The sequence below is a fragment of the Lissotriton vulgaris genome, chromosome 9 (genome assembly GCF_964263255.1).
Source record: "Lissotriton vulgaris chromosome 9, aLisVul1.2, whole genome shotgun sequence".
NCBI lineage: Eukaryota > Metazoa > Chordata > Amphibia > Caudata > Salamandridae > Lissotriton > Lissotriton vulgaris.
This window is the reverse complement of record NC_141697.1, coordinates 1,188,196,305-1,188,224,107: the sequence shown is the minus strand read 5'-3', so window position 1 is coordinate 1,188,224,107 and position 27,803 is coordinate 1,188,196,305. Positions and strand designations below refer to the sequence as shown.

Genomic DNA, 27,803 nt, shown 5'->3' with positions numbered 1-27,803 from the left:
AAGGCAACATCCTACAGTTATTAGAATCTTACTTGAAGACCACAGTCCAGCTGGTCCAAATAAACCCATGAAGGTCCTACTGAGTCCTTGTAATCTGCAGCGTCCTCTAAGAAACCATCCTGTCAGGAATTATTTTTAACCTGTAAAAAATTTTGGGGAGCTACTGGTTGACAAACACATATGAATACACCAGTATACAGACTAGTAAAAACCATTGCTTCCTCAATGATAAATCAAACTACAATATTGGCTGACTGAAACCTATGACACAAGTATTTAAGGCTAGATGTTTAGCCTCCAGACGGTGTCAAGTCCCCACAATTCAACTTCTAAACCACCCTTAATTTCAAGACTTACATCATGAATACTACTAAGACAAGACCTCCTGGCATAATTAGACTAGAATTGAAAAGTGATGCCCAAACTACCAGAAGAAGACTTAAAAATAGTCATGCATGCACAGATTCTGTCTAATCACAATCAAGGCAGTGCTCAGCTATCCAGAATCTGAGACCCCCTCAAGTGGTCTCCCAAACATGCATTTTCTTCATACTGTGGCAAGATTCATGAAAAGTCTTCATACATTTTTAGGATTTCAGCAACTCTCAGAATACTACAATGCCAACCTCTCACTGCATCACTTTAAACACTTTCTATGTAATTGACAAAGTAATCAACAAGGGTGGCCACTAACCACAAGTAACTGCCATGACTCCAGTAGGGCTTTGCAAAACGTGCAGAAGAAGAATCCCCAGACGAGGGTGCAAAAGGTGTAGGAAGAAAAAGACCAGAAGCCTGGCTTTCTTATGCACTGTGCCTAGAGCAGTGGAGAAGTGTGGCTCAGGGGTTAGAGGCGGCAGACCCGGAAGCTGAGATCGGCCCTGAACCAGGGTTCAATTCCCCGCCTCGGCGGGTCTTGGGATAAAAATTCCACGGACTCGATAATTCTCGCTCTGGTGCCTTCTCGACTCACGGGTTCACACTCTGCGACTCTGGGCAATAGCTTGCTTAATCTCCACAACGGCCCCTCACGGCGGGATGCCTGGCTTTCACCTTGTGGATACCCTGCCTGGGTTATCTCACAGGGGAATACCAGGACGGGTTCCCTAAGCAAGCGCCGGGAAACCCACTGCGGGTAGCTGTGCGCTATATAAGCTCAAATACATTCACATTTAGAGCGTGAAGCACCAAGCAAAAATTTGCCACATTTCCTAAACTTCAGAAAATAACTTTAGAGCATATGCAAATAAGATCTGTGGCATCTACACACATTCTAGAATAAGGAATGTAGATTGATAATATGAAGTGTAAATACTCTATTATTAGGGAAGTTGGGATTAGCAACCTGTAAAATCAGTGCTGCCATTAAACAAATATTAAACTTTTTTTAATTACATGTGCGAACCTTCTTAGGAAAATTGTGGAAAATGAGCTCACAACCTACTAAGTTGATCTGACATGCAATCAGCAACAAGTATTGAGATTGTGTTTGAGATGAACTAGGCCCAGTTTAGAGCATCACTGGAATCATTAAATGGAAAGTTGTAGTGGGGAAAAAGGTGAGATGTGGAAAATGAATATTGTTACTGAAGGTGGTGCAAAAAGAAGTGCACTTGTCGCTGATGTCAGGCGTTCCCTGCTCACTGATGTCAGTGGCAATCAGTGCTGCTGATAACTGGTGCATCGGAGACCGCATGGCGACAGTGGTGTGAGCTAGTCTATGACACACCAGCAGCACACTCCATGGTGACAGCATCTCATTCCTGCCTTGAGTGACTCAACAGTGCATCAGCTATGAAAAAACACATGCCTGGAGGCCCCCCTGTGCGCCCACCTTGAGTGGATATATGAAGCAGCATTGTTGAGAGAGCAAGCAGGGAATGCACCTGTCAGTCACAGAAGGAGTGTGTAAGGCAGCTCACCTTAACTGAAATAGGATTCAGCCTTGAGCATATGAGGCCACACAGCAGTGGGCAGGGGAGTGGTACTTTTGTTTGAACTTTACACATCCATTTATTTTCAATGATGCACACAGTCAGTATTCTCCTGCAGTGAAAAGAGAAACTAGAGTAATTACAGACATGCTAAATTGCTATTTTGAAACATGCATTTTCAATGCAATAGGTCTCGCATTTATGCGACTTTCAGCTATTGGCATTGTAAATGACAATGTCAATAACATAAAACTCGCATAAATGCGAGACCCATTGCATTGCGAATGCTTGCTGAACTTTAAAACTGAGCGTGGCGCTGCTTCGAGGACACCACGCTCCGTTTCTTTCTTTTTTAACTTTAAAACTGAGTGCAGTGTTCTCAAATCGGGTGCCGTGCTCAGTGTTTAAGTTTAAAAAAAAAAAAGAAAGAAACCGAGCACGGTGTCCTTGAAACGGCGCAGAGCTCAGTTTTAAAGTTAAAAAAATGAACAAACAAACGGAGCAGTGTCCCTGAAGTGGACGCTGCACTCAAAATGAAAGATAAATAAAATTGAAAATGATTGCGGTATCCCTAAACCGGACGCCACACGCACTATGAAAATTCCCAAAAATGCAGCCACCATTGTCCCCATCAGTGCCAATAACAAAAATAGTGCTCAGCCCCTAAATAAAGCAGGCCGTGTAACGAGCCAAGTAAAAGGTCCAGTCGCTGTGGGCCGTAACAGATGGAGACAAGGCGGTACTAAGGCGGGACTAACAAGCCCATTTACGAATCAGAAGCCACCATTTAAGAAAGACAATGACACAAAGCCAATGACAAATATGAGTGGAGAGTGGGCGGGGCTGCCAGTGCATACCCTAATACAGCATGCCTCGCAGAGCGAGCAGTGCATGCATGCTGCCGCTAGGCTCGACCTAAAAAGGAGTTGGATTTGAGGAGCAATAGCAAAGGACATTGTACAGGAAGGGGCAGATAAATTAATACAGTGATAATTAGAATATTAATGATTAATAGCTCCTTCTTGAGGAGCAGCAGGAAGAAACTATACCATCAAGTAGTACTAGAGCCCTGGGGAAAGGACCCCTTCAAGGAAGTGTAAGAGCAGATAATCACACTGAATTCTTGCGAGGAACTCCTGCAACTCAGAATTGGGATCTCTGAGGCAGAGGGAAGTGAGGACAATGTGCTATGTGGGTGTATATGCTATGTAGCGACCTATGACCCTGCTCGCAGACAGGTCGCTCCCCACGCTGCTGCACAGCTCTGCCTGTATTGTTTTAGCCTAATCTTGTATTTTTCCCCTGTGCCTAACTTGCTTTCTTGCCCAGACTTGTTTTTATTCCCCTGTGCCTGTACTTGCTTTCTTGCCCAGACTTGTTTTTATTCCCCTGTGCCTGTACTTGCTTTCTTGCCCAGACTTGTTTTTATTCCTGTTTCTAACTTGCTTTCTAGCCAGACTTGTTTTTATTCCTCTGTGCCTGTACTTGTTTTCTTGCCTAAACTTGTTTTTTCCTTCCTGTGCCCAGTTCTCCCGCGGCCCGCCCATTTTTCCCATTCGCAGCCCCGCTCCTGCCTCCCAACTGCTCCTCCCTCCCACATCCCCTCCTATGGAAGCCACTACGCGGCGGCAAAGCAGCCGCACCGCTGGTGCGCCGCTTGCGCACCTAAAGGACTGCACCCAGCGCCAGGACCCCTGGACACCATGAACGCCACAACGCCCGACACCGCTACGATGCCAGAACCCTCCACGCACTCAGCATCCTGGCCGCCCCGAACACACCCACGGAGCTTTCACCTGCCGGAACTGCAGCTTCACAAGCATCCGCCCCACCATGCTGCCGACCAGGAAAGAACCCAACCACCTCAGATGCATCCTTCTCAACACCCACTCCGCCCGAAAACATGCCGTTGAACTCTGGGACCTACTCGACTCTACCTCCCGAGACGTCGCCTTCCTGACGGAGACCTGGCTTAGCCCCGCCTCGGCACCCGACATAGACATAGCCATCCCGGAAGGCTACAAGATCACCCGCAAGGACCGCACCAACAGAGCGGGAGGAGGAATCGCCATCGTCCACAGGAACACACTCAGAGTCTTGACCAACACCGACGACACCCTCAGCACCGCCGAACACATGCACTTCCAGATTCACACCGACCCAAACACCACCCTCAGAGGAACCCTCATCTACAGACCGCCCGTACCCCGACCACAGTTCAGCGACTCCATCGCCAACTTTGTCAGCACACATGCCCTCACCTCCACGGACTACATCCTCCTCGGGGACCTGAACTTCCTCCTCGAGAACAATGACGACACCAACTCCACCACCCTGATCGACAACCTAGCCAACCTCGGACTCAGAAAGCTCGTCACAACACCCACCCACTCCGCCGGTCACATGCTTGACCCTATCTTCTCCGCAAGCCCCCATGTCTCCTTCAACCATACCACCGAACTCCACTGGACCGACCACCGCTGCATCCACTTCACCTTCGAGAAACCCACCACGCACCTCCGCACCCAACAGATGCCTCACCGCTGCTGGAGCAAAGTCACCGAAGTCCAGCTAACCATCACCACCACCCTCGCCCAGAGCCCACCCGCCGACCATACCGACCCCGACACCGCTGCCCGCAACCTCAGACAGTGGATCAATGACTGCGCCAACACCCTCGCCCCGATCAAGAAACCCTCCAACAATCATACCAACAAGAAAGCCAGCTGGTTCACTGAAGACCTCCGGGCCTCCAAGCAAACCTGCCGAAAGCTGGAGAAGATATGGCTCATGAACAAACACCGGACAGCCACGCCGCCTACAAGAATGCCACCCGCAGACACCATCACCTCATCAGATCCGCCAAAAGGGCCTCCTTCAAAGACCGCCCAGACAACAACGCGCACAACAGCAAAGAGCTCTTCAACATCGTGAAGGAACTCTCCAACCCCAGCTCCAACACCAATGACGTCCCACCGTGGCAAGACCTGTGCGACTCGCTGGCCACCTTCTTCCGCCGCAAGATCACAGACATCCACGACAGTTTCAACGCCACAACCGCCCGACAACCACTGAGACCTCCGCCCCCACGACCACCATCCGCACCAACAACCTGCTCTACTGGACCAACATCAACGACGATGACACCATCAAAATCATGAACACCATCCACTCCGGATCTCCGTTAGATCCATGCCCACACCACATCTTCAACAGAGCCAGCACATCCATCGCACCCCATCTCCGGAAAGTCATCAACACCTCCTTCAAGACAGCAACCTTCCCGGAGAGCAGGAAGCACGCCGAGATCAACGCCTTACTCAAGAAATCAAAGGTGGACCCCAAGAACTTCCGGCCCATCTCCCTGCTCCCGTTCCCGGCAAAGGTCATCGAGAAGACCGTCAACGAACAACTGAACCGCTACCTCGAGGAGAACAACATCCTGGACCCTTCCCAGTCCGGGTTACGCAGCAACCACAGCACCGAGACTGCCCTAATCGCCGCCACCGATGACATCAAGTCCCTGCTGGACAACGGAGAAACGGCGGCCCTCATTCTCTTGGACCTGTCAGCCGCCTTCGACACGGTCTGTCACCACACACTACGAACACGCGTCCACAACGCTGGGATCCAAGAGAAAGCCCTGGACTGGACCAACTACTTCCTCTCCGGCAGAACACAGAGCGTCCACCTTCCCCCCCTTCCGCTCCGAAGCCACCGAGATCATCTGCGGCGCACCCCAGGCTCATCCCTCAGCCCAACTCTGTTTAACATCTACATGGCACCGCTCGCCCATCGGCACGACCTCAACATCCTCTCCTACGCCGATGATACCCAGCTGATACTCTCCCTCACCAAGGACTCCCACACCTCCAAATCCAACCTTCACGAAGGAATGAAGGCCGTTGCTGAATGGATGAGGAACAGCCGACTGAAGCTGACCTCGGACAAGACAGAGGTCCTCATCTTCGGATCCAACCCTTCGGCCTGGGACGACTCCTGGTGGCCGACCGCACTGGGAACCGCTCCAACACCCACCGACCACACACGCAACCTAGGGGTCATCCTCAACTCCACCCTCTCCATGACTAAACAGGTCAACGCCGTCTCCTCCTCCTGCTTCAACACCCTCCGCATGCTCCGTAGGATCTACAAGTGGATCCCCACTGAAACGAGAAGAACAGTCACCCAGGCCCTTGTCAGCAGCAGGTTGGACTATGGAAACACCCTCTACGTAGGAGCCTCGGCCAAACTCATGAGTCGGCTCCAACGCATCCAGAACGCCTCTGCACGCCTGATCCTCGACATACCTCGCCGCAGCCACATCACACCCCACCTGAGAGACCTGCACTGGCTCCCGGTCAACAAGAGGATAACCTTCAAGCTCCTCACCCACGCACACAAGGCACTCCACAACACCAGACCAATGTACCTCAACAGACGACTCAGCTTCTACAACCCCAACCGCCAGCTCTGCTCCGCCGACCTCGCCCTCGCTACAGTCCCCCGCTTCCGAAGATCGACCTCAGGCAGCAGATCGTTCTCCCACCTAGCTGCAAAGACCTGGAACACCCTCCCCATCGACCTACGGCAGACCCAAGACCTGCTGACCTTCAGAAAACTCCTCAAGACCTGGCTTTTCAAGCAGTAGCAGCATTCCGCACCTCAGCGACTTGAGACCCTCACGGGTGAGTAGTGCGCTTTACAAATAATATGATTGATTGATTGATTGATTATGGGGAGTGATGGTGAGAAGTGTATGCATTCAGATTAGTCGGATGAGCAGCAGGTGACTGCAAGTAGTGTGCAGAGAGTGGACTACATTATGATATTACTTTAAGAGGTGGTAAACCTCTAAAGCAAACATGCAGAATTTAACTGCAGCATATTTTTTCCTGACGACAACCTGCGAGCCAAATATCAAATGGAGTAATTGAACATATGACTGATCACCACCAATGGTTTTGTCACTTCCATTGCATTTTAAATGGATCAAGTACTGGCACATCCACGAGGATGGCCAGAACGTAGCAGGACAGAGCCGGAGAAAGAGCGGAGAAGAGCAGGAAGAGGGCGCGCAACACTAAGCCGCAGGCATGCTTTATGTTGAACAGTCTGAGGAAGGACGGGAGGAGACAAACTGGGGCACAAGAAGCAGATCATGCACTCCCATTGAGTGCTAAAAAAAAAGTTCTATGATGTCTTCAGTGGAAGGTTACAGCTCGGCCAGAAAGGAGGTGGCCTAACGCCCAGTCTCTGCAGTATCAATGAAATGCTGTCCACAACAGAAAGCTGACACACAACACATATCAGTCTGAGGGCCTAATAAAGATTTGGCATTTGAATGTAAGTAACTAAATGTACTAATGCGCCACATGCATCATTTAAGAGGCGGTGAGAGTGAAACTCTCTCTGCTCCCTTTATACACAACCCATAAATATCTAGAGAGAGACTAACAGCCAGATCCCATGCCTTTGCTCACTGGTTCACTACATTTCACAGCCAGGAGATGCAGGTCTACTCACTCTTCAGCTGCCCTTTGACATCCCGGTCTTCGCCTGAATGCTCATCTTCGTAATGGGACTGAAGCTGGTGGAATGACTGCAGGTCCTTCTTGCACAAGGGGCAGAGAAAGCCTTCCCTCATGTCCCCCTCATCAACAAATGGGGGTGGGTTATTCAAAGCCATTGTCGTGCTGATCTTTGGAGGGGAGTCTGTTTACTCTCAGGCCACAAAGGAAAGGGACAAAGTCCAAACCGCAGCCGTGAAGAGATTCACTGTTTATTAACATTATCCTGACGCTCCTGGGTACGAGCTGTGATGCGGCATCTTCATTTCTTGTCCATTTTCGCAGCAGAAACGTATCCTAGGAAGCAAACAAAAAGAGACTCATTTATTTACCGGGAATGAATACTAGAGCTTTTTTTGTTTATATTGTTCTTAAATTTCTGATTAAAGTCCTCTTTTAAACATCTTTTTGTGAGTGCAGAAGGAAACACGTACTGGAAATGCAAACAGAGCTGGCTTTAAAGGAATGTTTCTGTATGGTATTCTGGTACATTAAAAGTAAACCTTCAAGCCTGTTCTTTCTGGCCATTCCTGCTGCTGGATTGCGTTGTCCTGCTGCCCCTTCGACCTCCGTTGTGTGTGGGAGAGAGCTCGCCGGACCCGCTGCGCGGGTCCCGCAGCGCCGCACTTGGAGCCTGTGCTTTCCCTGGGAGAGGAGCTGTTGTCTTGGGCGTGAGGAGCTGCCGGCAGGGCTGCGAGCTTGGAAGCAGGGACTCGCCTTACCAGGAGTCCCTGCGAGCCCTATTCGCAACACCTGGGCTGCTCTCCCTGCTGGCCCCGCCCACCCGCCCACGGACTGAAAAGCGGGAGAGGAACTTGCCTTCGCGGGACCTTCAAGCCTGTTCTTTCTGGCCATTCCTGCTGCTGGATTGCGTTGTCCTGCTGCCCCTTCGACCTCCGTTGTGTGTGGGAGAGAGCTCGCCGGACCCGCTGCGCGGGTCCCGCAGCGCCGCACTTGGAGCCTGTGCTTTCCCTGGGAGAGGAGCTGTTGTCTTGGGCGTGAGGAGCTGCCGGCAGGGCTGCGAGCTTGGAAGCAGGGACTCGCCTTACCAGGAGTCCCTGCGAGCCCTATTCGCAACACCTGGGCTGCTCTCCCTGCTGGCCCCGCCCACCCCGCCCATAATCTCTCCCCATCATCATAAAAGGAGCTATACGTGCCCCAGCGCGGGAGCGCGCGGGAGGGCGCCGGGAGAAGCCCGGGACAAGGGCGGGACCGTCTTAGGCCGTCAGTGGCCGGAGGAGGCCGGGCCGGGCCACCCCTCTTGATCCTTTTCAGCCCCGTAACCCAGGTTATGCATACTCCCCCCCCACGGGAAACCCCTGCCAGGGAGGGTGCCTCCTGTTCCGGGACACTGGACAGTTATTTCAAATCCAATAAAGGTGAAACGGACTTGGATGGTTCTCTCGAGAAACGCAGGGCGGAGCGTAGGCGCTCCATCGAATCTATGAAAAACAGGCCACTGCTAGACATCACTCCCCACTCCACTACCCAAGAAGCAGCTGCGCTATCCAGTACCTTAGACACCTCAATAATGGAGGACTTCCCTGCTCTACTAAGGGAAGATGCTTCGACCCAAGGGTTACCATCTGACAAAATCTTAGAGTCAGCCCCCCCAGAGATTTCCCATACTCCTGTTGATTTGACAACTCAAATTCAACCAGTACCATTGGCCAATAAGAACAAGCCCAAATTAAAAGCCATGGCAGAGATACATAGGCCTCCACCTAGCAAACGGGCCCGGAAATCAGGGGGGGGAAGGGGGAAATCTAAATTATTGCACTTGGATTTTGGTAAGAGCAATACCAACACTGCCACATTGAAGAAGAACACGGAGACAGCCCCACCAGCTAAGTCTTTAAAACCTACCCCAATCTCCACCTCTAAAGAGCCAGAGGCTGACACACCAAATCCTAACCATCCTTTTTTTGCAAAGGGTAGCATTGAATTTCTACTCCGCTCCCTCTTGCAGCCCATTTCTGACAGCCTTAAAAAAGTTGAGATTAGGCTCACCTTACTAGAGACTTCTCTTACCACTCTAAATTCTCTAGTAAGTAAACAGACTAAATCAGGGGGAACCCACCCCTTCGGTGGGGAACCTTCTATCACAGAAATTGTAGCTGACACTAGCAAAGCCCCCCCTAAAAGCAAGCCACCGGCTGCCCCCTTGCAACCTCTTATGTCTGTCCAACTTCAACCTCAGCACAATAACTCAGGCAGCAGACCCAATGATCCTGTGGCTGTAGTTCCACATATCCCTCAAACAGAGGCCACTGGAATAAACCAAGATCGGGCCAACGACCCCCCTTCTACGCCAGGTTGCCCTACCCCTAAAACACGGAGGCCAGATCTTCCACCCGAGGCCAACAGATTAATGGTGGTTTTGGCAGGCGCCCCACATCTAAGATCAGGAGAGTATGAGGACTATCAATCCCTCAAGAAAAAGGTAATTAAATGGTTAAACTGGAACCGTCCCTTGCCATCACATTTTAACAACGAAATTATTATGGTTAGGAGGGTTCCATGGCTGGGGAAGACCAGGAAAACCATAGTGGGGGATTGCATCATGGTAACCTTTAAAGATCCAGGTACGGTTCGACACATTTGTGAAGGAATGAATCGATCCCTTGACTCCACGATACAAACCCTCCCAGTATCCTTTTTCTTTCCTCCAATCCATAGGCCCCAGGCCCACACACATGATACATGGACAAGGGTGGAATACAGACGCAACCACAAAGGCTTTGCTCAACGTCCACACTACCAACCACCGGACACACCTTTTTGCGATTTTAATCGCTTTAACTGTCTCAACGGGCTAGATGGGGTCGACTGACTCACCGCTAATAACTCTCCACCAGGGGAACCGGGTTTCTATGGCCCCCTGGACCCCCAGATGAAGTGCCTGGCTGTAATCCCTGGCCCACCAAACGTTCTATCCTCTCCAGAACACGGCCAAACTGAATTCTTTAACCCTGCAACGGATGTAACACCTATTGCAGAGCGAACAGCCGTGGTTCCCTTCCCCAAGGGCAAGGGGGAACCTGGATCCCTGGACCCACATGCTCCTTTTCCTGCTCCAGGAACAGGCCTTGCAACACATGTGGAACATGGCTCTGCCCCATCCACCCTCTTGGCCACGACACCCCAAACTACTGAAAATTTGAGGATAATTTCCTGGAACATTGCGGGTTTAACCAATAAATTGGAAGACCCCGCATGGGGAAACTACATAGAAACCGGCGACATATGTATGTTCCAGGAAACCTGGGCCAGAGAGGACTATGAGCACCCAGGGTATGCATCTTTTTTTATTCCAGCAAGGTGGGAAGGCAAAGGCCGACCCTCAGGGGGTCTTGCAACCTGGATTGCTGTTCATCTGGGCTGTGTGGCAGCAAGGCTCCCATGCAGCTGCGACGATATCCTCGCGGTCACACTGACATGGCCAAACAAAGTTAGCCTTCTGATGGTTAATATTTATTCCAGGCCAATGGGAAAGGCAAAAGAATCACCGGCTTTTAACGAACTGTCGAATTTTTTATCTGAACTGCCGACTGACTCTTACTATGTGGTGGGTGGAGATTTTAACTCCCACTTTGAGCCACTTCCCGGCCTTCAGGAAGGATTTCTATCAGAAGAAGAGGATAGGTGGGCTGTACCAGGGGCAGATGTGACCCCGCCAAAAGCTTGGACCCCACTAGCGTTACAAATTACGGCCCTAACGCTAAGGTATGGTCTTAGAGCGTGTAATGGGCGAACCACTTCGGACACACCTGGTAAAATCACTTATAATCGTCAGGGAAGGGAGTCACACCTAGACTATATTTTGGTCCAACTACCAAGGTGGCCATTAATACAGGATTTCAGGGTTATCGATAGGAGGGACAGTGACCATAATGCACTCGAGTTAGACCTCGCCCACCCAGTACCGCAGGGTCTAGTGACCCAAGAGCCAGGGAACCATCCCCCCCTCCTTATAGATAATAATAGGAGGAGAATTAGGTGGGAGCATATGGTCACAAATAAGGACAAAATCCCCCTGCTCTATGAAGAGATCACCCCCATCCTGGAAACTGTCGGGGCACTCAATAGTGTGGCAAACCAAACAGACATAAGGTGTAAATTGTTTGACGCCCATAAAGAACTCATAAAAGCGGTGGCTCCCCATCTGACACGAAAAACGCAAAACCCAAGAGCGAGGCCCCTAGGCAAAACACCCTGGTATAACAAAGCCTGTAGACGGGCTAAAACAAAACTCCTTGGAGTTATTAAGGAGGGAAGGGGAGGGGATCACCTTAAGCAATGCAGACAAACCTACAAGAAGCTCCTCACACAAGCTAAAATAGAATGGGAGGAAGATCAGTGGGAAGAGCTCTCAAAGGCCTTAGCAGTACAAGACCAACGACTGTTTTGGAGAACGGTGAACGGGGGATCTGGGTCTCTTCGCTCGGCAGTAGAGCCTAATATAGCGCCGGAAGTGTGGCAGGCACACTTCGAGTCGCTATATAGCGCCGAGCCTGGAGAAATTTCTGTGACAATTGAACCAGTAAGACAGGGCTTGCAGGCGGACCAAATAACACTGAGTGAGGTAACAGCTGCCATTTCAGGCCTGGCTTCGGGGAAAGCGCCTGGGCTGGACGGTCTGCCGGGAGATCTGTATAAGCAGGAGCCCACTGTCTGGGCGCCCTACCTCGCGGCCCTCTTTAATGGCGTCCTCAGCGGGATGGAAATCCCCAGCACTTGGCTGGGGGCTGAGGTGGTCCCGATTTTTAAAAAAGGATCCCCCCTGCTCCCAGCCAACTACAGACCAATCAGCCTGATAGATGTAGCGCAGAAGCTGTTCGGCAGGGTCCTACTGAACAGGCTTCAAGAATGGATAGAGGAGGTGGGCGCCCTCAGTCCATTCCAGGCAGGCTTTAGGAAAGGGGTATCAACCGTGGATCAAGTCTTCAGACTAAACTTGATATTCTGGAGGATAGCGAGGTTCGAGGGCGGTAGTTTGTTCACGATTTTCGTGGACTTGAAAGCCGCCTTCGACCTTGTGCCTAGGGGCAAACTATGGGTCATCCTTGCAGAGATGGGTGTTCCACCAGATATCCTACTGACCCTGCAGAGGTTGCATCACAATAATTATGCCCAGGTGAGGTGTGGGAGGTCGGGAGAGCTAACCGATAGATTCCCCGTTGGCAGAGGGGTGAGACAGGGATGTGTGCTGGCGCCGACCCTGTTTTGCCTCTTTGTTAACGGGGTAATCGCCCATCTAAATGCCACCGACTATATAGATGCCCCCAAACTGAATGGCAATAGTGTACCCGCAATAATGTTTGCGGACGATACACTGTTGCTATCCAAAACATCCATGGGCATCCAAAAGATACTTGATGCGTTTGTGACCTTCTGCAAGGATAGAGGGTTGGAAATCAATGCCTCAAAAACGAAATATATGGTATTGAACCCAAAAACTAAGCAGCGCCCAAACCCTCTACTGGGACCAGCAAGACTGGAACGAGTAGACACGTTCGAATATCTCGGCGTGACACTCAATGAAAATATGACCTGGGAGAGCCATCAAACAAGGGCAAACCTTAAGCTAGTACAAACTACCGGGGGAATATCCAGGATGATGACCGGTTCGACCTACCGCCCCCTGGGGGCCCTAATACAGATATACAAAGCACAGGCAAGGGGGGCCATCTTATATGGGGCTGAATTGTGGGGGCACATGTCATGTCGGAATTTGTCACACACAGAAAACAGGTTTTTACGGCAAATCACGGCACTTCCCCCCAGCACACCCCTCCTCCCACTGAGGCTTGATTTAGGGCTACGACCACTTGCCGACGAGATAGGCCTAAGACCCATCGCCTTCTGGCGCAGGCTATGGAGCAGCGTCAATCTCGCCGACTACAGGGCGGAATTGGTCGAACTATTAAAACATCCCAAGGTGCTCAGCCTCCCCTGGGTCCAAAACATCCAGTCAGTTTGCATTGAAATGGGGCTCCCGGAATTGTGGTCTGAACCAGCAGACACAGCACCAAGAATATCCAGGACACAATTGGCGAAGCTGTACCACGAGCACAAGAGGGTAAGGGCTATAGCTGTCCAGACGGAGGGGTCCCTATCTTCTATATTCCTGCAAACCAAGGACCTTTATGCCTTCGAGAAATCTTTGGACCCTGTTTTCCCCATACTTTCTAGAAAGTTATTTCTCCAGTGGAGATACAGCACACTTCCATTCCGCTCCTTCTGCAGTACTTGGTCTAAAGTCCCGTCCACTAAGTTCTGTCCTCTTTGTGCCGACAAAGAGGAGAACGATCTGCACGTGATCTTCTTCTGCCCAGCATATAAGGCAGCAAGAAAATATTGGTTACTGCCCGTAATTAAGAATCTGGGTGGCAGGGAATACGGACCTATGTATAGGATCTTGAAAAGTGATGCCTCCAGCCCAATTGTCTTTGCAGTCTCCAAATTCTTTACGAATGTATGGCACACGCGTAGTCGTCTTTTAAAAACTGCTGGGTAGATTGTAGACTTGCTACTTTTTAAATAATCACTTGTATTGTCTAGCTCTGATTTTTAATTTATGCTTTGATGTTTTTATGACTGTATCACAATTTATCTGAATGTATGCACATGCTTCTTTTATGACCGAATGGTCGAAATAAAGATTTAAAAAAAAAAAAAAAAAAATGGCATGAGTATAAATATGTATGTGTGTGGAAACAAGGAACTGTAGCGTAATATTGCTGTACGTTAAAAGGTCAAGTGACAGTTGCAATGTCAAGCCAGACCTAAAAATCCATGTAGGTTAATGAGGGCCATCCTACTATCTGCGCTGCTGCCAGAGAAAGACATCATACATTATCTATTCATCTAAAACACTTTAATATCTTTACACGGCCATGTTTGTGCCCCTGAAGATTCAAGCTCAGGAAGCTGGATAAAGAAAAGGAACACAGTTGTGTGGAGGGCAAGCAATTATTTTTTAAGAAGCACACATATTCTGCATTATCGAAGCATGTACTCCTGACTCCCATCATGTGGGTCGAACCAAAGGCTCTCTCCTGATGATTCTCACAGTGTGTATATATATTTATATACACACACACACATATAAAATTATTGCAATATTCACTTAAACAAATATACAAAGAAAAATATATTTCATACTTATAGCCACAGCATATATTCCCATTACTTTCATTTCATGATCTGTGTACATTCGAAAGTCCACCTGATGTAATCCAATGGTTAGCCATATGTCGAATAAAGACCTAAACTTGAGGTCTACAATACCAATCAGTTGTAACCAGCAACAAAGAAACTAAACTTGAGGTCCACTATATTATTCCCCTGTTAGCAGCCAACACATATTTTGCGGGGACGCCCTTATCTTCAAGGCAGAAACAACATTTTTACGATACACACAAATGCGAGTTTTCGATTGAAAAAAAAACAATCCTGTTCTATTAATTCTCATCCAAAAGTTATCTTCCTTATTTCAGGTAGCTGAATCCCGTCAATTCGTACACAGACTTTTTTTATTAATATGAAACCCGTATCAATGAGTAGCTGATCCTTCTGCTAGACGAGATAAAGTGACATTTGGGGAACCTTTTCTAAGAACTGATTATCACCAAACATCGTTAACAAGGAAAATAATTATTTGGACGAAAACTACTGCTACAGAGCCGCTTCTAAGATTGAGAATGAGATTGTATATACCTAAAGTAAGGAACATAAAGTTAAATGGAGGTCAGTAGGATGTACAGGTACTTGGGTGATATTTACCGGGCCATAAATGCTCTTTAAATCCTTTACACTTACTTATCGACCACACAGCGGTAGGTACATTACTCGAGGTCACATTGTACCCTCCATCCTGCACTTTAACCTGAAAAGACAAAAGAATACCGCCAATCATGGATATCACAGCAGTCTCATCAAAAGGCTTAACACATCGTGTCTGCTAAAGTTCTCAAGCACATTCCATCTGACACAGTAATTCAAATACATTTCTCAGCAAATCAGACGTTTGTATGATCCGAATGATCGTTTCTAGGTTCAGTGTATTACATAGTGACCGCGGGTCGTTTGATCAGTCAACGCATCATCATTTGCCTCCATCTTTTCAACTTTTACCCATCTCTTCAAGCCGTGCGCCATCGTGCTTCCCTTCCGTGTTGTGGCTTTGCAACAGTTGGCTAACACCAGTCCACCGACCAAGCAACATAAAATGTGAGCCTGCTTTTTATTTTTTTTTTAAATCAAAAGTGGGTCACCAAGCGCAAGGTTATGGAGATTTAATTCTATGATGTTGCAGGAAGCCTCCCAAGTTATGCACCCCAGGGCTTTGTACAATCCCATCACATATTTGGAAGTCTGCATTCCCCAGAACTTTGAACAATCCCATCACATATTCGGAAGTCTGCCTACCCCAGAACTTTGTACAATCCCATCACATATTTGGAAGTCTGCACACCCCAGAACTTTGAACAATCCCATCACATATTCGGAAGTCTGCACAGCTCAGAACTTTGAACAATCCCATCACATATTCGGAAGTCTGCACAGCTCAGAACTTTGTATAATTCCATCACATATTCGGAAGTCTGCACAGCTCAGAACTTTGTACAATTCCATCACATATTCGGAAGTCTGCACACCTCAAAACTTTGAACAATCCCATCACATATTCGGAAGTCTGCCTACCCCAGAACTTTGTACAATCCCATCACATATTTGGAAGTCTGCACACCCCAGAACTTTGAACAATCCCATCACATATTCGGAAGTCTGCACAGCTCAGAACTTTGTACAATTCCATCACATATTCGGAAGTCTGCACAGCTCAGAACTTTGTACAATTCCATCACATATTCGGAAGTCTGCACACCCCAAAACTTTGAACAATCCCATCACATATTTGGAAGTCTGCCTACCCCAGAACTTTGTACAATCCCATCACATATTCGGAAGTCTGCACAGCCCAGAACTTTGTACAATCCCATCACATATTCGGAAGTCTGCACAGCCCAGAACTTTGTACAATCCCATCACATATTTGGAAGTCTGCACACCCCAAAACTTTGAACAATCCCATCACATATTCGGAAGTCTGCCTACCCCAGAACTTTATACAATCCCATCACATATTCGGAAGTCTGCACAGCCCAGAACTTTGTACAATCCCATCACATATTCGGAAGTCTGCACAGCCCAGAACTTTGTACAATCCTATCATATATTCGGAAGTCTGCACACCCTAGAACTTTGTACAATCCCATCACATATTTGGAAGTCTGCACAGCCCAGAACTTGGTACAATCCCATCACATATTCGGAATTCTGCACAGCCCAGAACTTGGTACAATCCCATCACATATTCGGAATTCTGCACAGCCCAGAACTTGGTACAATCCCATCACATATTCGGAAGTCTGCACAGCCCAGAACTTGGTACAATCTCATCACATATTCGGAAGTCTGCAAAGCCCAGAACTTGGTACAATCCCATCACATATTCGGAAGTCTGCACAGCCCAGAACTTGGTACAATCCCATCACACATTCGGAAGTTTGCACAGCCCAGAACTTGGTAGAATCTCATCACATATTCGGAAGTCTGCACACCCCAGAACGTTATGCAGTCCCACCATGTATTCGGAAGTCTGCACACCCCAGAACGTTGTACAGTAACACCACATATTTGGAACTGTGCCTACTGTTCAATCGCACCATATATTCGGAAGTCTGCCTACCCCAGAACTTTGTACAATCGCACCATATATTCGGAAGTCTGCCTACCCCAGAACTTAGTACAATCACACCATATATTCGGAAGTCTGCCTACCCTAGAACTTTGTACAATCACACCATATATTCGGAAGTCTGCCTACCCCAGAACTTTGTACAATCGCACCATATATTCGGAAGTCTGCCTACCCCAGAACTTTGTACAATCGCACCATATATTCGGAAGTCTGCCTACCCCAGAACTTTGTACAATCGCACCATATATTCGGAAGTCTGCCTACCCCAGAACTTTGTACAATCGCACCATATATTCGGAAGTCTGCCTACCCCAGAACTTTGTACAATCGCACCATATATTCGGAAGTCTGCCTACCCCAGAACTTTGTACAATCGCACTATATATTCGGAAGTCTGCCTACCCCAGAACTTTGTACAATCACACCATATATTCGGAAGTCTGCCTACCCCAGAACTTTGTAAAATACCATCACAAATTCGGAAGTCTGCACAGTGCACACACCTGAACTCTGTACAATCCCATCTCAATTCGGAAGTCTGCACAACCCAGAACGTTGTACAATCACACCACATATTCGGAAGTCTGCACTGCCAGTAACATCTGGGATAGTGCAAATTTGAAAAACATATTCTCTCTCCAACTTCCACTGTATTAATATAAACATGCTATTTATTGTGTGAGACCAGCCTGGCATGCTCACAGGTAATGTGCCATTCTGCATTAGAGTGTTGCTACCCTAAAACAGTTTTCCAACGTGAGAGGAATCTTTGTGAAGTGCACAGGATTGAGCACTCTCTTCACTCAGGCTCAGCTGTAACAGGTTCCAGCTTGCTGTGAAAACAGGTCGGCATCAACATGCGTGACGCCCTGTCCCCTTTTGTTTCCATCACCTCTGGCTGTCCTATCAGCAAAAGGGGAGGCTCCAGCTCCTGCAGGGTGCAACCCAACAGAAGGCCATTTCCTCATGCATTCTGCTAGGGAGGGGTAAAGGTGTGGATTCTGACCTACTTTCTTAGCGCAGTTTGACATTACAACAGCACTTTAACACTAAGTACTGCCTAACCGTGCTAGAAATTGTTTCTGTATCTTGACTTGCGTATAGGTAGTAAAGGTAAATAATTAGTGTTTGTGCCAATGACTACAATGTTCTTCAAAATTCACTAACCAAAAAATAATAAGATTCGTTAAATTGTTTAATTTTTCCTATTTTCAGTGTTGAATTGTATTTTGATACACAACCCCGGAACTTGCTAATAACATTAAACATTGTGTTTAGATTAAATATTTCTGATACCGCAGTTTCAAGCTAAGGGAGCTGTAGCTTTTTTGTTAAATCCTTCCAAGTTAAAAGTTCTTTATAAAGAGAAAATGTATTTTTTTGTTCAAGAGATAGCAGCTAAAAACTACCTAGCTACATTAGGCTAATATTTCATATTGTCTCTGACCTATCGTATCAAATAAGAACAAATGGCTATGATATTATCTGTTGTTTTTTTTTTCTTCTTTCACAATCATATTCATGATTATAGCAATGATGTTGATATGTTAAAAAAAAGGATTTATTTTTTTAAGCATTTCTAGGTATTCTCAAGAGTATATGTGATACTAATAAGGTATGGGCGAGGTATAAAGATGTGTGTCAAAGAGGATCCCTTGGGCCAATGGGTAATTAGCGAATTACAGCTTGGGACTACAACATTAACTATCTGTACGATCTACGGCCCTAATTCAGACGATCTGGATATGTTAAATCAGTTAAGTATAGAACTAGCTCTGTGGCCGTCTCCTCTAATTCTATGTGGGGATCTTAATCTGCATTTGGATGGGCAAGCGGATATTTCTAGTAATTATATATATGGTGGCAAGAAGAAAAATGTATTTAGGGCTAATAAAGGAATTATTGATGATTTTGGGCTGGTGGACATAGGTTATTTAAAGGGAGGTGGGGCGTGGGTGAGTACTTTCTATTCTGCCCGCATCAGAGACACTATCGTCTCGACTATTTCTTTGTGACAGCAGGATTAATAAATTCTGACAGGAACATTAGGTTTGGAATTTTACCTAAAATAATTTCAGACCACAACCCCATCATTATCGATATAAATATTATTCCTAGCACACCTCTGAAGCCTTGGACTTTCAAGCGTAAACTCTTGCTTGACCCCCTTTACATTGAATATATGGGGAAGTGGATCCCCGAGTTTTTTAAAATTAATCAAGGTTCAGCATCAATTGAGATGGTGTGGGATGCTTTTAAATCCGGGGTCAGGGGAGAAACTCTTAGTTACTCAATTCACAAACAACGGGAAATGCGAAAGACAGCAGACATTGAGCTGAGTAAATTGCGAGATATGGAAATTCAGTTGATGGCGGTCTGTAGTAGAGAATTAAATACAGATTTGATTTTGAAAAACTTAGCCACTCAGAAAGCAAGAATATATCAAAGTTTTACCACAGATTTAGCTCAACAAATTGCTACCTATAGATCCGAAGTTTATGAGGTGGGAGAGAATACGGGGACAATGCGAAGAGATTGCGACAGAAGGAGGTTTCTGCAAGGATAGATAAAATCATGGATGACTCAGGTCAATTACATGACACTCCTTCGGACATATTGAGAGTCTTCCATGACTTTTATCAAACATTATACACAGAAGATATTATTGGTGGTATTGAAGGAAAGGTAGCCGAGTTCAGCAAAGCTTTACCTAATATTACTTCGACACCTGTAGAGTCTGCACAATTAGATGCTCCAAATACTTGGGAGGAAATAGAGCAATCCCTAATGTCATTAGCGTCAGGTAAAGCTTTGGGACCAGATGCTATCCCTTTGGAATTTTTTAGAACTTTTCGTAGTGTTCTTAAAAAAAATTGATAACTTTTTTTAGAAGCCCAAAAGGGAAATGCACCATCCTCATGGCAGTCTTCTATCATCACTGTTTTTCTGAAGAAAGACAAATCGCCCCTGCTACCATCCTCCTTTAGACCTATATCGTTAATTAACGTGGATAGTAAGGTTTATTCTAAGATCTTGGCCTCACATTTATCCGGCATTATTACACCATTGGTCTCAAAATTTCAACATGGGTTTCTTCCCTCTAGAGATACGGCGGATCATATACGCCGCCTAATTACATTCTTGGATTGGGCTCAGGCAACCGATTCTACCATTGGGGTAACCCTGTTGGATGCTGAGAAACATTCGACAGGGTTGCCTGGGCTTATATGTGGGACTCTGACCAGTAAGGGATTTGGCCCAGGCATTTTAACTGCTTTGAAAACTATGTATCACTCTCCCACTGCCTCTATACGGTTGGGCAGCCAAATATCCTCTTCATTTGCAATCACGCGCGGTACACGGCAAGGGTATCCATTTTCACCCTTGCTTTTTGCATTTTATATAGACCCCCTTGTAAATCGCTTGAACATGGCTGTAAACATTAAACCAATTCATTTAGACAAAACAGACTATCAAGCATTAGCTTATGCTGATGATATAGTCATAGTTACAACAGACATAGACACTGCAATTCCCGCCATTGGCGACTAGCGATACAGTTTGGATCCTTTTCAGGATACAAGCTGAATCTATCTAAAAATCAGGCTCTATATGTAGGTAGAAACCCTCCTACCACTATAGTAACTGTTTCTGAAGTCACATATTTGGGAATCAAGATATCACTTCCTGTTTCCAAAATCCCAGAATTAAACTTCAATCCCATGTTGGAGAAAACTAGTGCGATATTACAAAGAGTAAATCATTTTCACCTATCTTTATATGGTCGAGCCAATGTTCTGAAAATTGTGATATTACCTACATTTTTATACATGTTTTGCACAATCTCCTTTGATATTATCAAAACAACTAGAGAGGGTAACATCAAGATTGTTGTGGAGCTACAAGCAACAACGCAGAGCACACAAAAAGATGATTCTCCCTAAAGAGCGAGGTGGGTGGAGCATCCCTTATTTTGTAGTTTATTATGTTTCTGCAGTTCTTCAATTTATCAGTCCACTTGTTATTGGAGATAAGACCCATATCCCAATTTGCAACACCCCATCTATCTACGAATTGGCGATGGGCGAAGAGATAAAGGGATGCCTGTTGAAGATAATCTAACCCAGTTATTTCAAGAAAACCAAATTCAAGATTTTAACAGCAGCTTACATAGTTTGGAAATTGATCAAGCGCCATATGGGGATCTCGAAGCTAAATATATATACTCCTTTTTCTGCACCTGACTTATTACCCTATATTTTTCGCGATTAGGTGGAAGTCTAAAGTAATTTATTGTTTAGGGGATTTCTTTAAAGAGGGATATTTAGTTTCCTTTACTGATTTACAAAATAACTTTGGTTTATCAAAAAATTATTTTTTAAAATGTCTTCAAATATGCAGCTTTTTACAGCCCTTAACAGTATCTGAATCTCAAATGATTAAAATTCCACTAATTGAACATATGCTGAAAAAGACACCAATCTGTCTATATTACTCTTGCTTGATTCAAGAATTCCTGGATGATCTGGAAAATTGTGAAAGCAAATGGGCAAGCAAGCTTGGGATATCTGAAAGTAATATTTTAGAATCTATAACAATGGCCAATCGAGTTCTTATTACAGGGAGAATGCGCTCACAATACTTTATGGCCATACATGATTTACACTACACCCCAAGTAGGGTTTCGAAATGGAGTTCGACCTTAGGTATAAAATGTAACAGGTGCGGCTTATTTGCTCCGGATGCGCTCCACATGTTTTTTTTATGCTCCAGACTTTCTGAATTCTTCTCACATATTGAAAGGTTTTTGGATAAAATTATGGGGCACACAATTGGTATAACTGGTGAGCTAGTTTTGACTGGGTGTGGCTCTGGAATTATTGATCAGCCAAGGCCCAAGGCTTCGAAATGTTTTCTGTTTATATGTATGGCTGTAATACGGGCGTGTATTACCAAAGACTGGATTAATCCGGAGCCGCCCTCCTTTTTTTGTTGGTGCGAAAGACTTTTATCTATGTATAATTTGGAACTGGGGATATATAAAACTAAAGGGATAAGGAAGAGGGTTCTGGGAGAAAAGATTTGGGCTCCTATTACGGAGTAGATTTAGTTAAGGACTTTCTTAGTATTGTATGTTTAATCTATTAAAAAATTTCTCTGTTTTGGATGAACGTATTTATCTTGTAATGTCATACTTATAATTTGAATTTGCTGTTTTTCCTTGCAATAAAAATAAAACTTTAATAAAAAAAAATAAAAAAAGATTAAATATTTCAATTAAAAAAAAACACAAAAAACACAGTTGCTTAGAATGTCATAACTTGTGGCCTTGGTAGGCCATGACGTTCAAACGAGTGCTGCACAAACCGCACAAACAGAAACAAACACTGGCAATGCCAATAGGTCTGACTAATGAATTCTCAACACAGGGTGTCAGCTATAGCGAAGAACCATGAGGCCACTTCTAGCAGAGCAGTTTGGCCAGCTCTTGAATTGTGTAGTGTCACTGTGATGGTGGGAGATGTATATGGAGCAGTAGTCTGTGGATGTATCAATGTGTCTTTACTTATCCAAACTGAAAATACATTGATTAGGGCACTGTTCAGTTTGCCCCCAAGTACTCCTCTAACACCGCTATGACTTGATTTACCATCAAATAGGCTAAACCACGTGGCTCTATTAAAACCCCAGGCATATTGGGTGGCCTCTGAAAACACCAGAATTAGCCTCTTACAGAGACGCTCTAGTGGAACACTAATCAGCATTGATTAAAGTGTATGCACTCCCTGGCTCAAGAAGATAAAATACTTGTATGAAGTTATCAACATGGAGGAAGTATGACACTCCCCAACTGCAATGAGTAAAGATATAGATGTCAAACTTAAGCAAGCAAAGGATCAGGCCCGTGCAACCTAAATGTCTGTTCATAAAGTTTAGAATTAGCAGCTTATCGCTAAAATCTTTTATATGCGAATGGGACAAGTGTAGACTTTCACCCTCCCATTGCCCCTCTGCCTATGCATCCAGAGACAGAAGAACATTTTCCTTTTTTTTGTCCAGGTTATGCTCTGCCTTGGAGAAGGTGGATCATTCCAGTTTGTAAATATATGGTAAAAGTACAATACTGGGAAGCCTACAGACTTCTCAGATGCAACACGAAAAAGAAAATTGTGTTTGCTATCTCCAGGTTTCTCTTTTAGGCCATGAAAATTAGATCGAGCAAAGTTGCCACAGAGGTCTGAAGGCTCAGACTGAGGTTAGTTTGTTTTTAATTTGTGTGTTCTGAGCCATACGTTGCACTTGCACTTTAGAGATCTTGCTGCTATTTTAAAATATCTATATTTATGTTTGTTTTATTGTTTTGTATGTTAAAGTGTTTTAAGTTATTTTAGTACTTTCATAGTTTTTTTAATAAGCTGAATTAAAGTAATATTGGAATGAACGTGCATTTTGTCTAATTGATGGCTTTAGGTGCTCAGTAAGTCAACATACATGCATCTCCTCACTCATCTTTGCACCCATGCATTCATCACCTCATTCCTGCATTCACACTATGACCCAACCACAATAAAGACTCACAAACTCAACAAGATAATTCATAAGAAATTATTCTGACATCTAAACACAACAGAAATATGGCTGCAATACCAAAACGAAACTTGGCAGCTGAGTGTCAGTCTTGATTCGACATTGTAAATAGTCTATTCTTGTTTTAAAGTTCCAGCATGGCTACCACATTTAGAACCAATGCGATGATCATCTTGGATTGGTAAAACAATGATAGCCTACGGCCAAAGGCATTCCAGAATAGTCGCCTTGTTTAAAGGCAGTGGCCAAGTCGGTTGTGATGCACCACAATTGAAATGTGCAGCAAGCAAAAGGCCTATTATCACTGCCTTGGTAGCTGCTGTATACTCTTAAGAAAATTCTAAATAAAAGAGGAAAATCTAAAAAAAAATAAAGTTGAAATAAAAAGTGAGGAAACAAAACTAAAGAACTAACCAACCTACAGAGACACTGAAGACCAACTGTGTTGGGCATAAGCTTTCCCACAAGGCAATCATCGGGTTTACTGTAAATAAAAATACAAATATGTACAAACTTAGAGTTGTCAAAATAATACAAGTTCCTCCTAAGAGAGCTTAGTAAAGAGTTTCATAGTGCACATTTTTTATCCCCATGGTTTCTTCAGGTGGGTCACCAACACCAACATCGTTGCTCAATACAGAAATCTGTGAGATTTCATGTAGAAAATGCCTACCTTTAGCACATGCTTTTCACATTAATTAAGCCAGGTTTACTTGCTTTGTCATATCGTTTCATTTCAAACAGGTCACACCTAAGGAATCTGACATCACTTTTCCCAGTGAACCGATAAAACGTGTAGCCTTCACCGTTGTCTTGACCCTGTAACACAGATTTACTCAACTGCCTAAAAGTTGGCCACTATCATGCATAAAGATAGAAAATGACAAATATGTACAAAATTAAAGTTGCAAATACAATCTACAGCCCCTCTCAACATGGCCCAACGAGAATTATGATCAGTGAAAACGTTCTATCCCCAAGGGTCTGTCATAGGGGGTGACCAACACTAAAACACTTGCCTACTATGGTAATGTTAATTGTAACAAAATAAATGCCTGCAGCCTGTAACATAGTGTGATGATAATTCACTGTTCGAGGACTATTGGCTTTAGCACATTCTTTTGACAATAAATAAGCCACGGATACTACCTTTGTTGTAACTTTTCATAACAAACAGACCAGATCCTATTGCATCTGATGCAGCTTTCCCCAGTGCATCAATTATACCTTTGGCCTATTTTGGTTAGTCAGCTTAACAAACCCAGCCCTACTGTACTGAGCATGAGCTTTCCGACAGGGCAGCTATCAGACATAAAATTACAAATGTATATAAAATTACACTCATCTACCTCTATCAACCACCAGGGATTACGGAGATCGACAGCCCGCCATCTTGACCCGAACCATGTCTCTGGCGACTGAATTCACAAATGGTCACAGATCATAGCACTGGCAATACACAGGAAGCTCCTCTGAGTTGCTGAAGATTGCAGGCACCCCAGGTGGATGTGTAAGCTGCTGTAGAGCCTCGAGTGTGCAGATGTTGTTGGCTAAGCAACATCAGAACACCACTACAGTACAGCCATCTTGACAGCTGGCACTCAGTTACCCCCTACAAACACAATCCATTCTTATATGGAGTGATGTTAACACATGTTTTTCACTATCAATACGTTAGGCCCACTGCCTTGATAGTAATATTTAAAAAAAAGCGACTAGGCTCCTATCTATGATCACTGTCCTGCTATATTGAGTATGCGTTGCCACAAGTTTTACAAATTGCAAAAACGGACTAAAATCCAAATTTGTAGAGAAGGAAGACGCTGGGCCCTGCGATCAGAGCTACGTTTTTAAATGGCAGGAAATAAGGCACAGCACGAGCACGTACACCTTATACCACTGCCCGAGCTGTCTTCTGCAGGGCTGTTCAGCAAAGCCCATTTACCTGCAGCTTTGAGATCAGGGGATACTCAGGGTAGAAGTTAGAGTTATGTTATATAGAGGGCAAGGTTTTGGGCAGGTTAGGGGCTGAAAAAAATACTTTTTAACAGATTCGAATTAATTTAAAAAAAATCAAGAGAAACAAAAATGTCACTCACGTGCATATCTGCTGTAACAGGCAAGAGACTAAGAATGGCACGCAGCTATTTAACTCTTCCAGAACAAAAAATCATGCATAAACGTCAATAAATGTCTGTTATTTACATTCATTAAATAAGTGGATATTGTATGAAAACTTGACTTCAAAATTCAGTAGCCACTGTAATTTGAAGCACAGGCTCTACCAAGATTTGGATATTTTTTACAAAAAAACATAAGCTAAAGTGACTCAATATTGAGCCAAACAAACCAAGGGTGTGTTCGTCAACATTTAAAGACAGTTTAGTCTGAAAATTAACACTTAATGTTCGAACTGAAACATGTCTCTACCAGATGTTTGTTCTCTGCTAACCTTCAAGTAAGAAAGTTAAATCATTCTCTCCTGCTTCAATGAATTGCATAAAAAATACTGTATCCAGATGAAGAATATTGGTTAACGGTCGCAAAGCAATATTAAGGTAGTAGAACTGGTTTACATACATTTAAAGGTGTCTACTATAGACACACTGCCATCCACAATGAGTTTAAAGGATGGGTTTTGGAAAGTCGGGCATACACATAAACATTAAGCAGGATGTCCCTTTGGCACGTGATAAATAGAATAGCTAGTCCATTTTTCAGGCCTTGTAAACTTCCTTCCTTTGCTAATAATAAGTGACCTTGCTCAGTTTTCCCACTTTAGTCACTAATCTGCATTGAGTCATATAAGCAGTATTCTAACGACTTCAAGGTACAAGCCACCAGACATCTAGATATAAATGACAAAAGCAATTTGAAAGTGTGGAATGGAAAGGAATGCAAATATTCATTTAGAATAAATTATATGTACAGCATGAAACAAACTGAACACATTGATGGTGGCTGAAACAAAACTTAGTTCTAATTACTAAGCATAACAACAGAACGCATTTTAACACATAGCCTCAGAGTTTTTAACCAGCCACATTACACAGATTTTATGGTCTGTCTACTAGGCCCTTTGTCTGGTTAAGCTCAAAAGTCACTAACAACACACCAGGTCAAGCGGCCACATTTAGAGCAGGTTCATTTTCACCAATGGATCTCCCCAGCGCCCACATTACTTCAATGGGAACAATGCAAGGAAAGGAAAGTTGCATCAATATGTACATCAATGAGAGTAAGAAAATAAGAGAACAGAGTGATTCACCCAATCTAGACCTCACCAAGCCAATCCAGGCGCAGCCCAGTGTCCACAGTGTGCTTGCAGACAGTGTGTTTGTTGCTGTCCACATCTACCACTCCTAGATGATCTGCTGCTGTACTTACCAGAAGCAGCTGCTGTAGCTGGGATGGATTCCAGGTAGTATGAGGTGACAAGAAACTGCAATTTTGGTACTGCTGTTTGTTACTAGTGTCTGTTGGCGGTGGCGACTTTGATGTTTTGGAAGGGGGTTGTCTGAGAGGATGGTAGCAGCGCCGACATGCAATTTCTCAGCTCTCTTGGTTAGAGAGCCTCCACCTGCCAGGAAACAAGACAAAAGTGTTCACAACTTAGCCAAAAATATTAGAGGTTGTCTAGTGTCCACATTGGAGCCTTAACTTGAGAGAAGACAGAAGGAGGAGGATGTTGCATTGCGCAGGAAGGTAAGTGTATTTTATTTATTTATTTATTTTTGTTGTGTCACTTGCCTCAGTAACCTCAGTACATGCCTCCTGCACCTGTGAAAGGCATATGCTATCATCAGTCCATTTAAAGGTGATTTGCTCTTATTCGGTATGAAAGTCTGCAGAGAATTTTTCAGTTACATGTCATCTCACAGATTACTGTAGTAGGCAAGGGTTTCAGTGTTGGCCACCCACTCTGACAGACTCTGGCTGTAT

The 27,803-nt window shown here is 45.2% G+C and overlaps 1 protein-coding gene across 1 annotated transcript in view; it reads right to left on the bottom strand.

The window, feature by feature from the left end:
* Positions 1 to 27,441, bottom strand: part of LOC147693009 (rabenosyn-5-like) — a 141,556-nt gene extending 114,115 nt beyond the window's left edge. Inside the window, exons 1-3 of the mRNA XM_086939251.1 lie at positions 27,249 to 27,441; positions 15,329 to 15,395; positions 7,461 to 7,801 (exon numbers count right to left, since the gene is read on the bottom strand). Coding sequence (XP_086795377.1) covers positions 7,461 to 7,623 — 163 coding nt within the window. The 5' untranslated portion in view covers positions 7,624 to 7,801; positions 15,329 to 15,395; positions 27,249 to 27,441. The remainder of the gene's footprint in view (positions 1 to 7,460; positions 7,802 to 15,328; positions 15,396 to 27,248) is intronic.
* Positions 27,442 to 27,803: the final 362 nt, after the last annotated feature.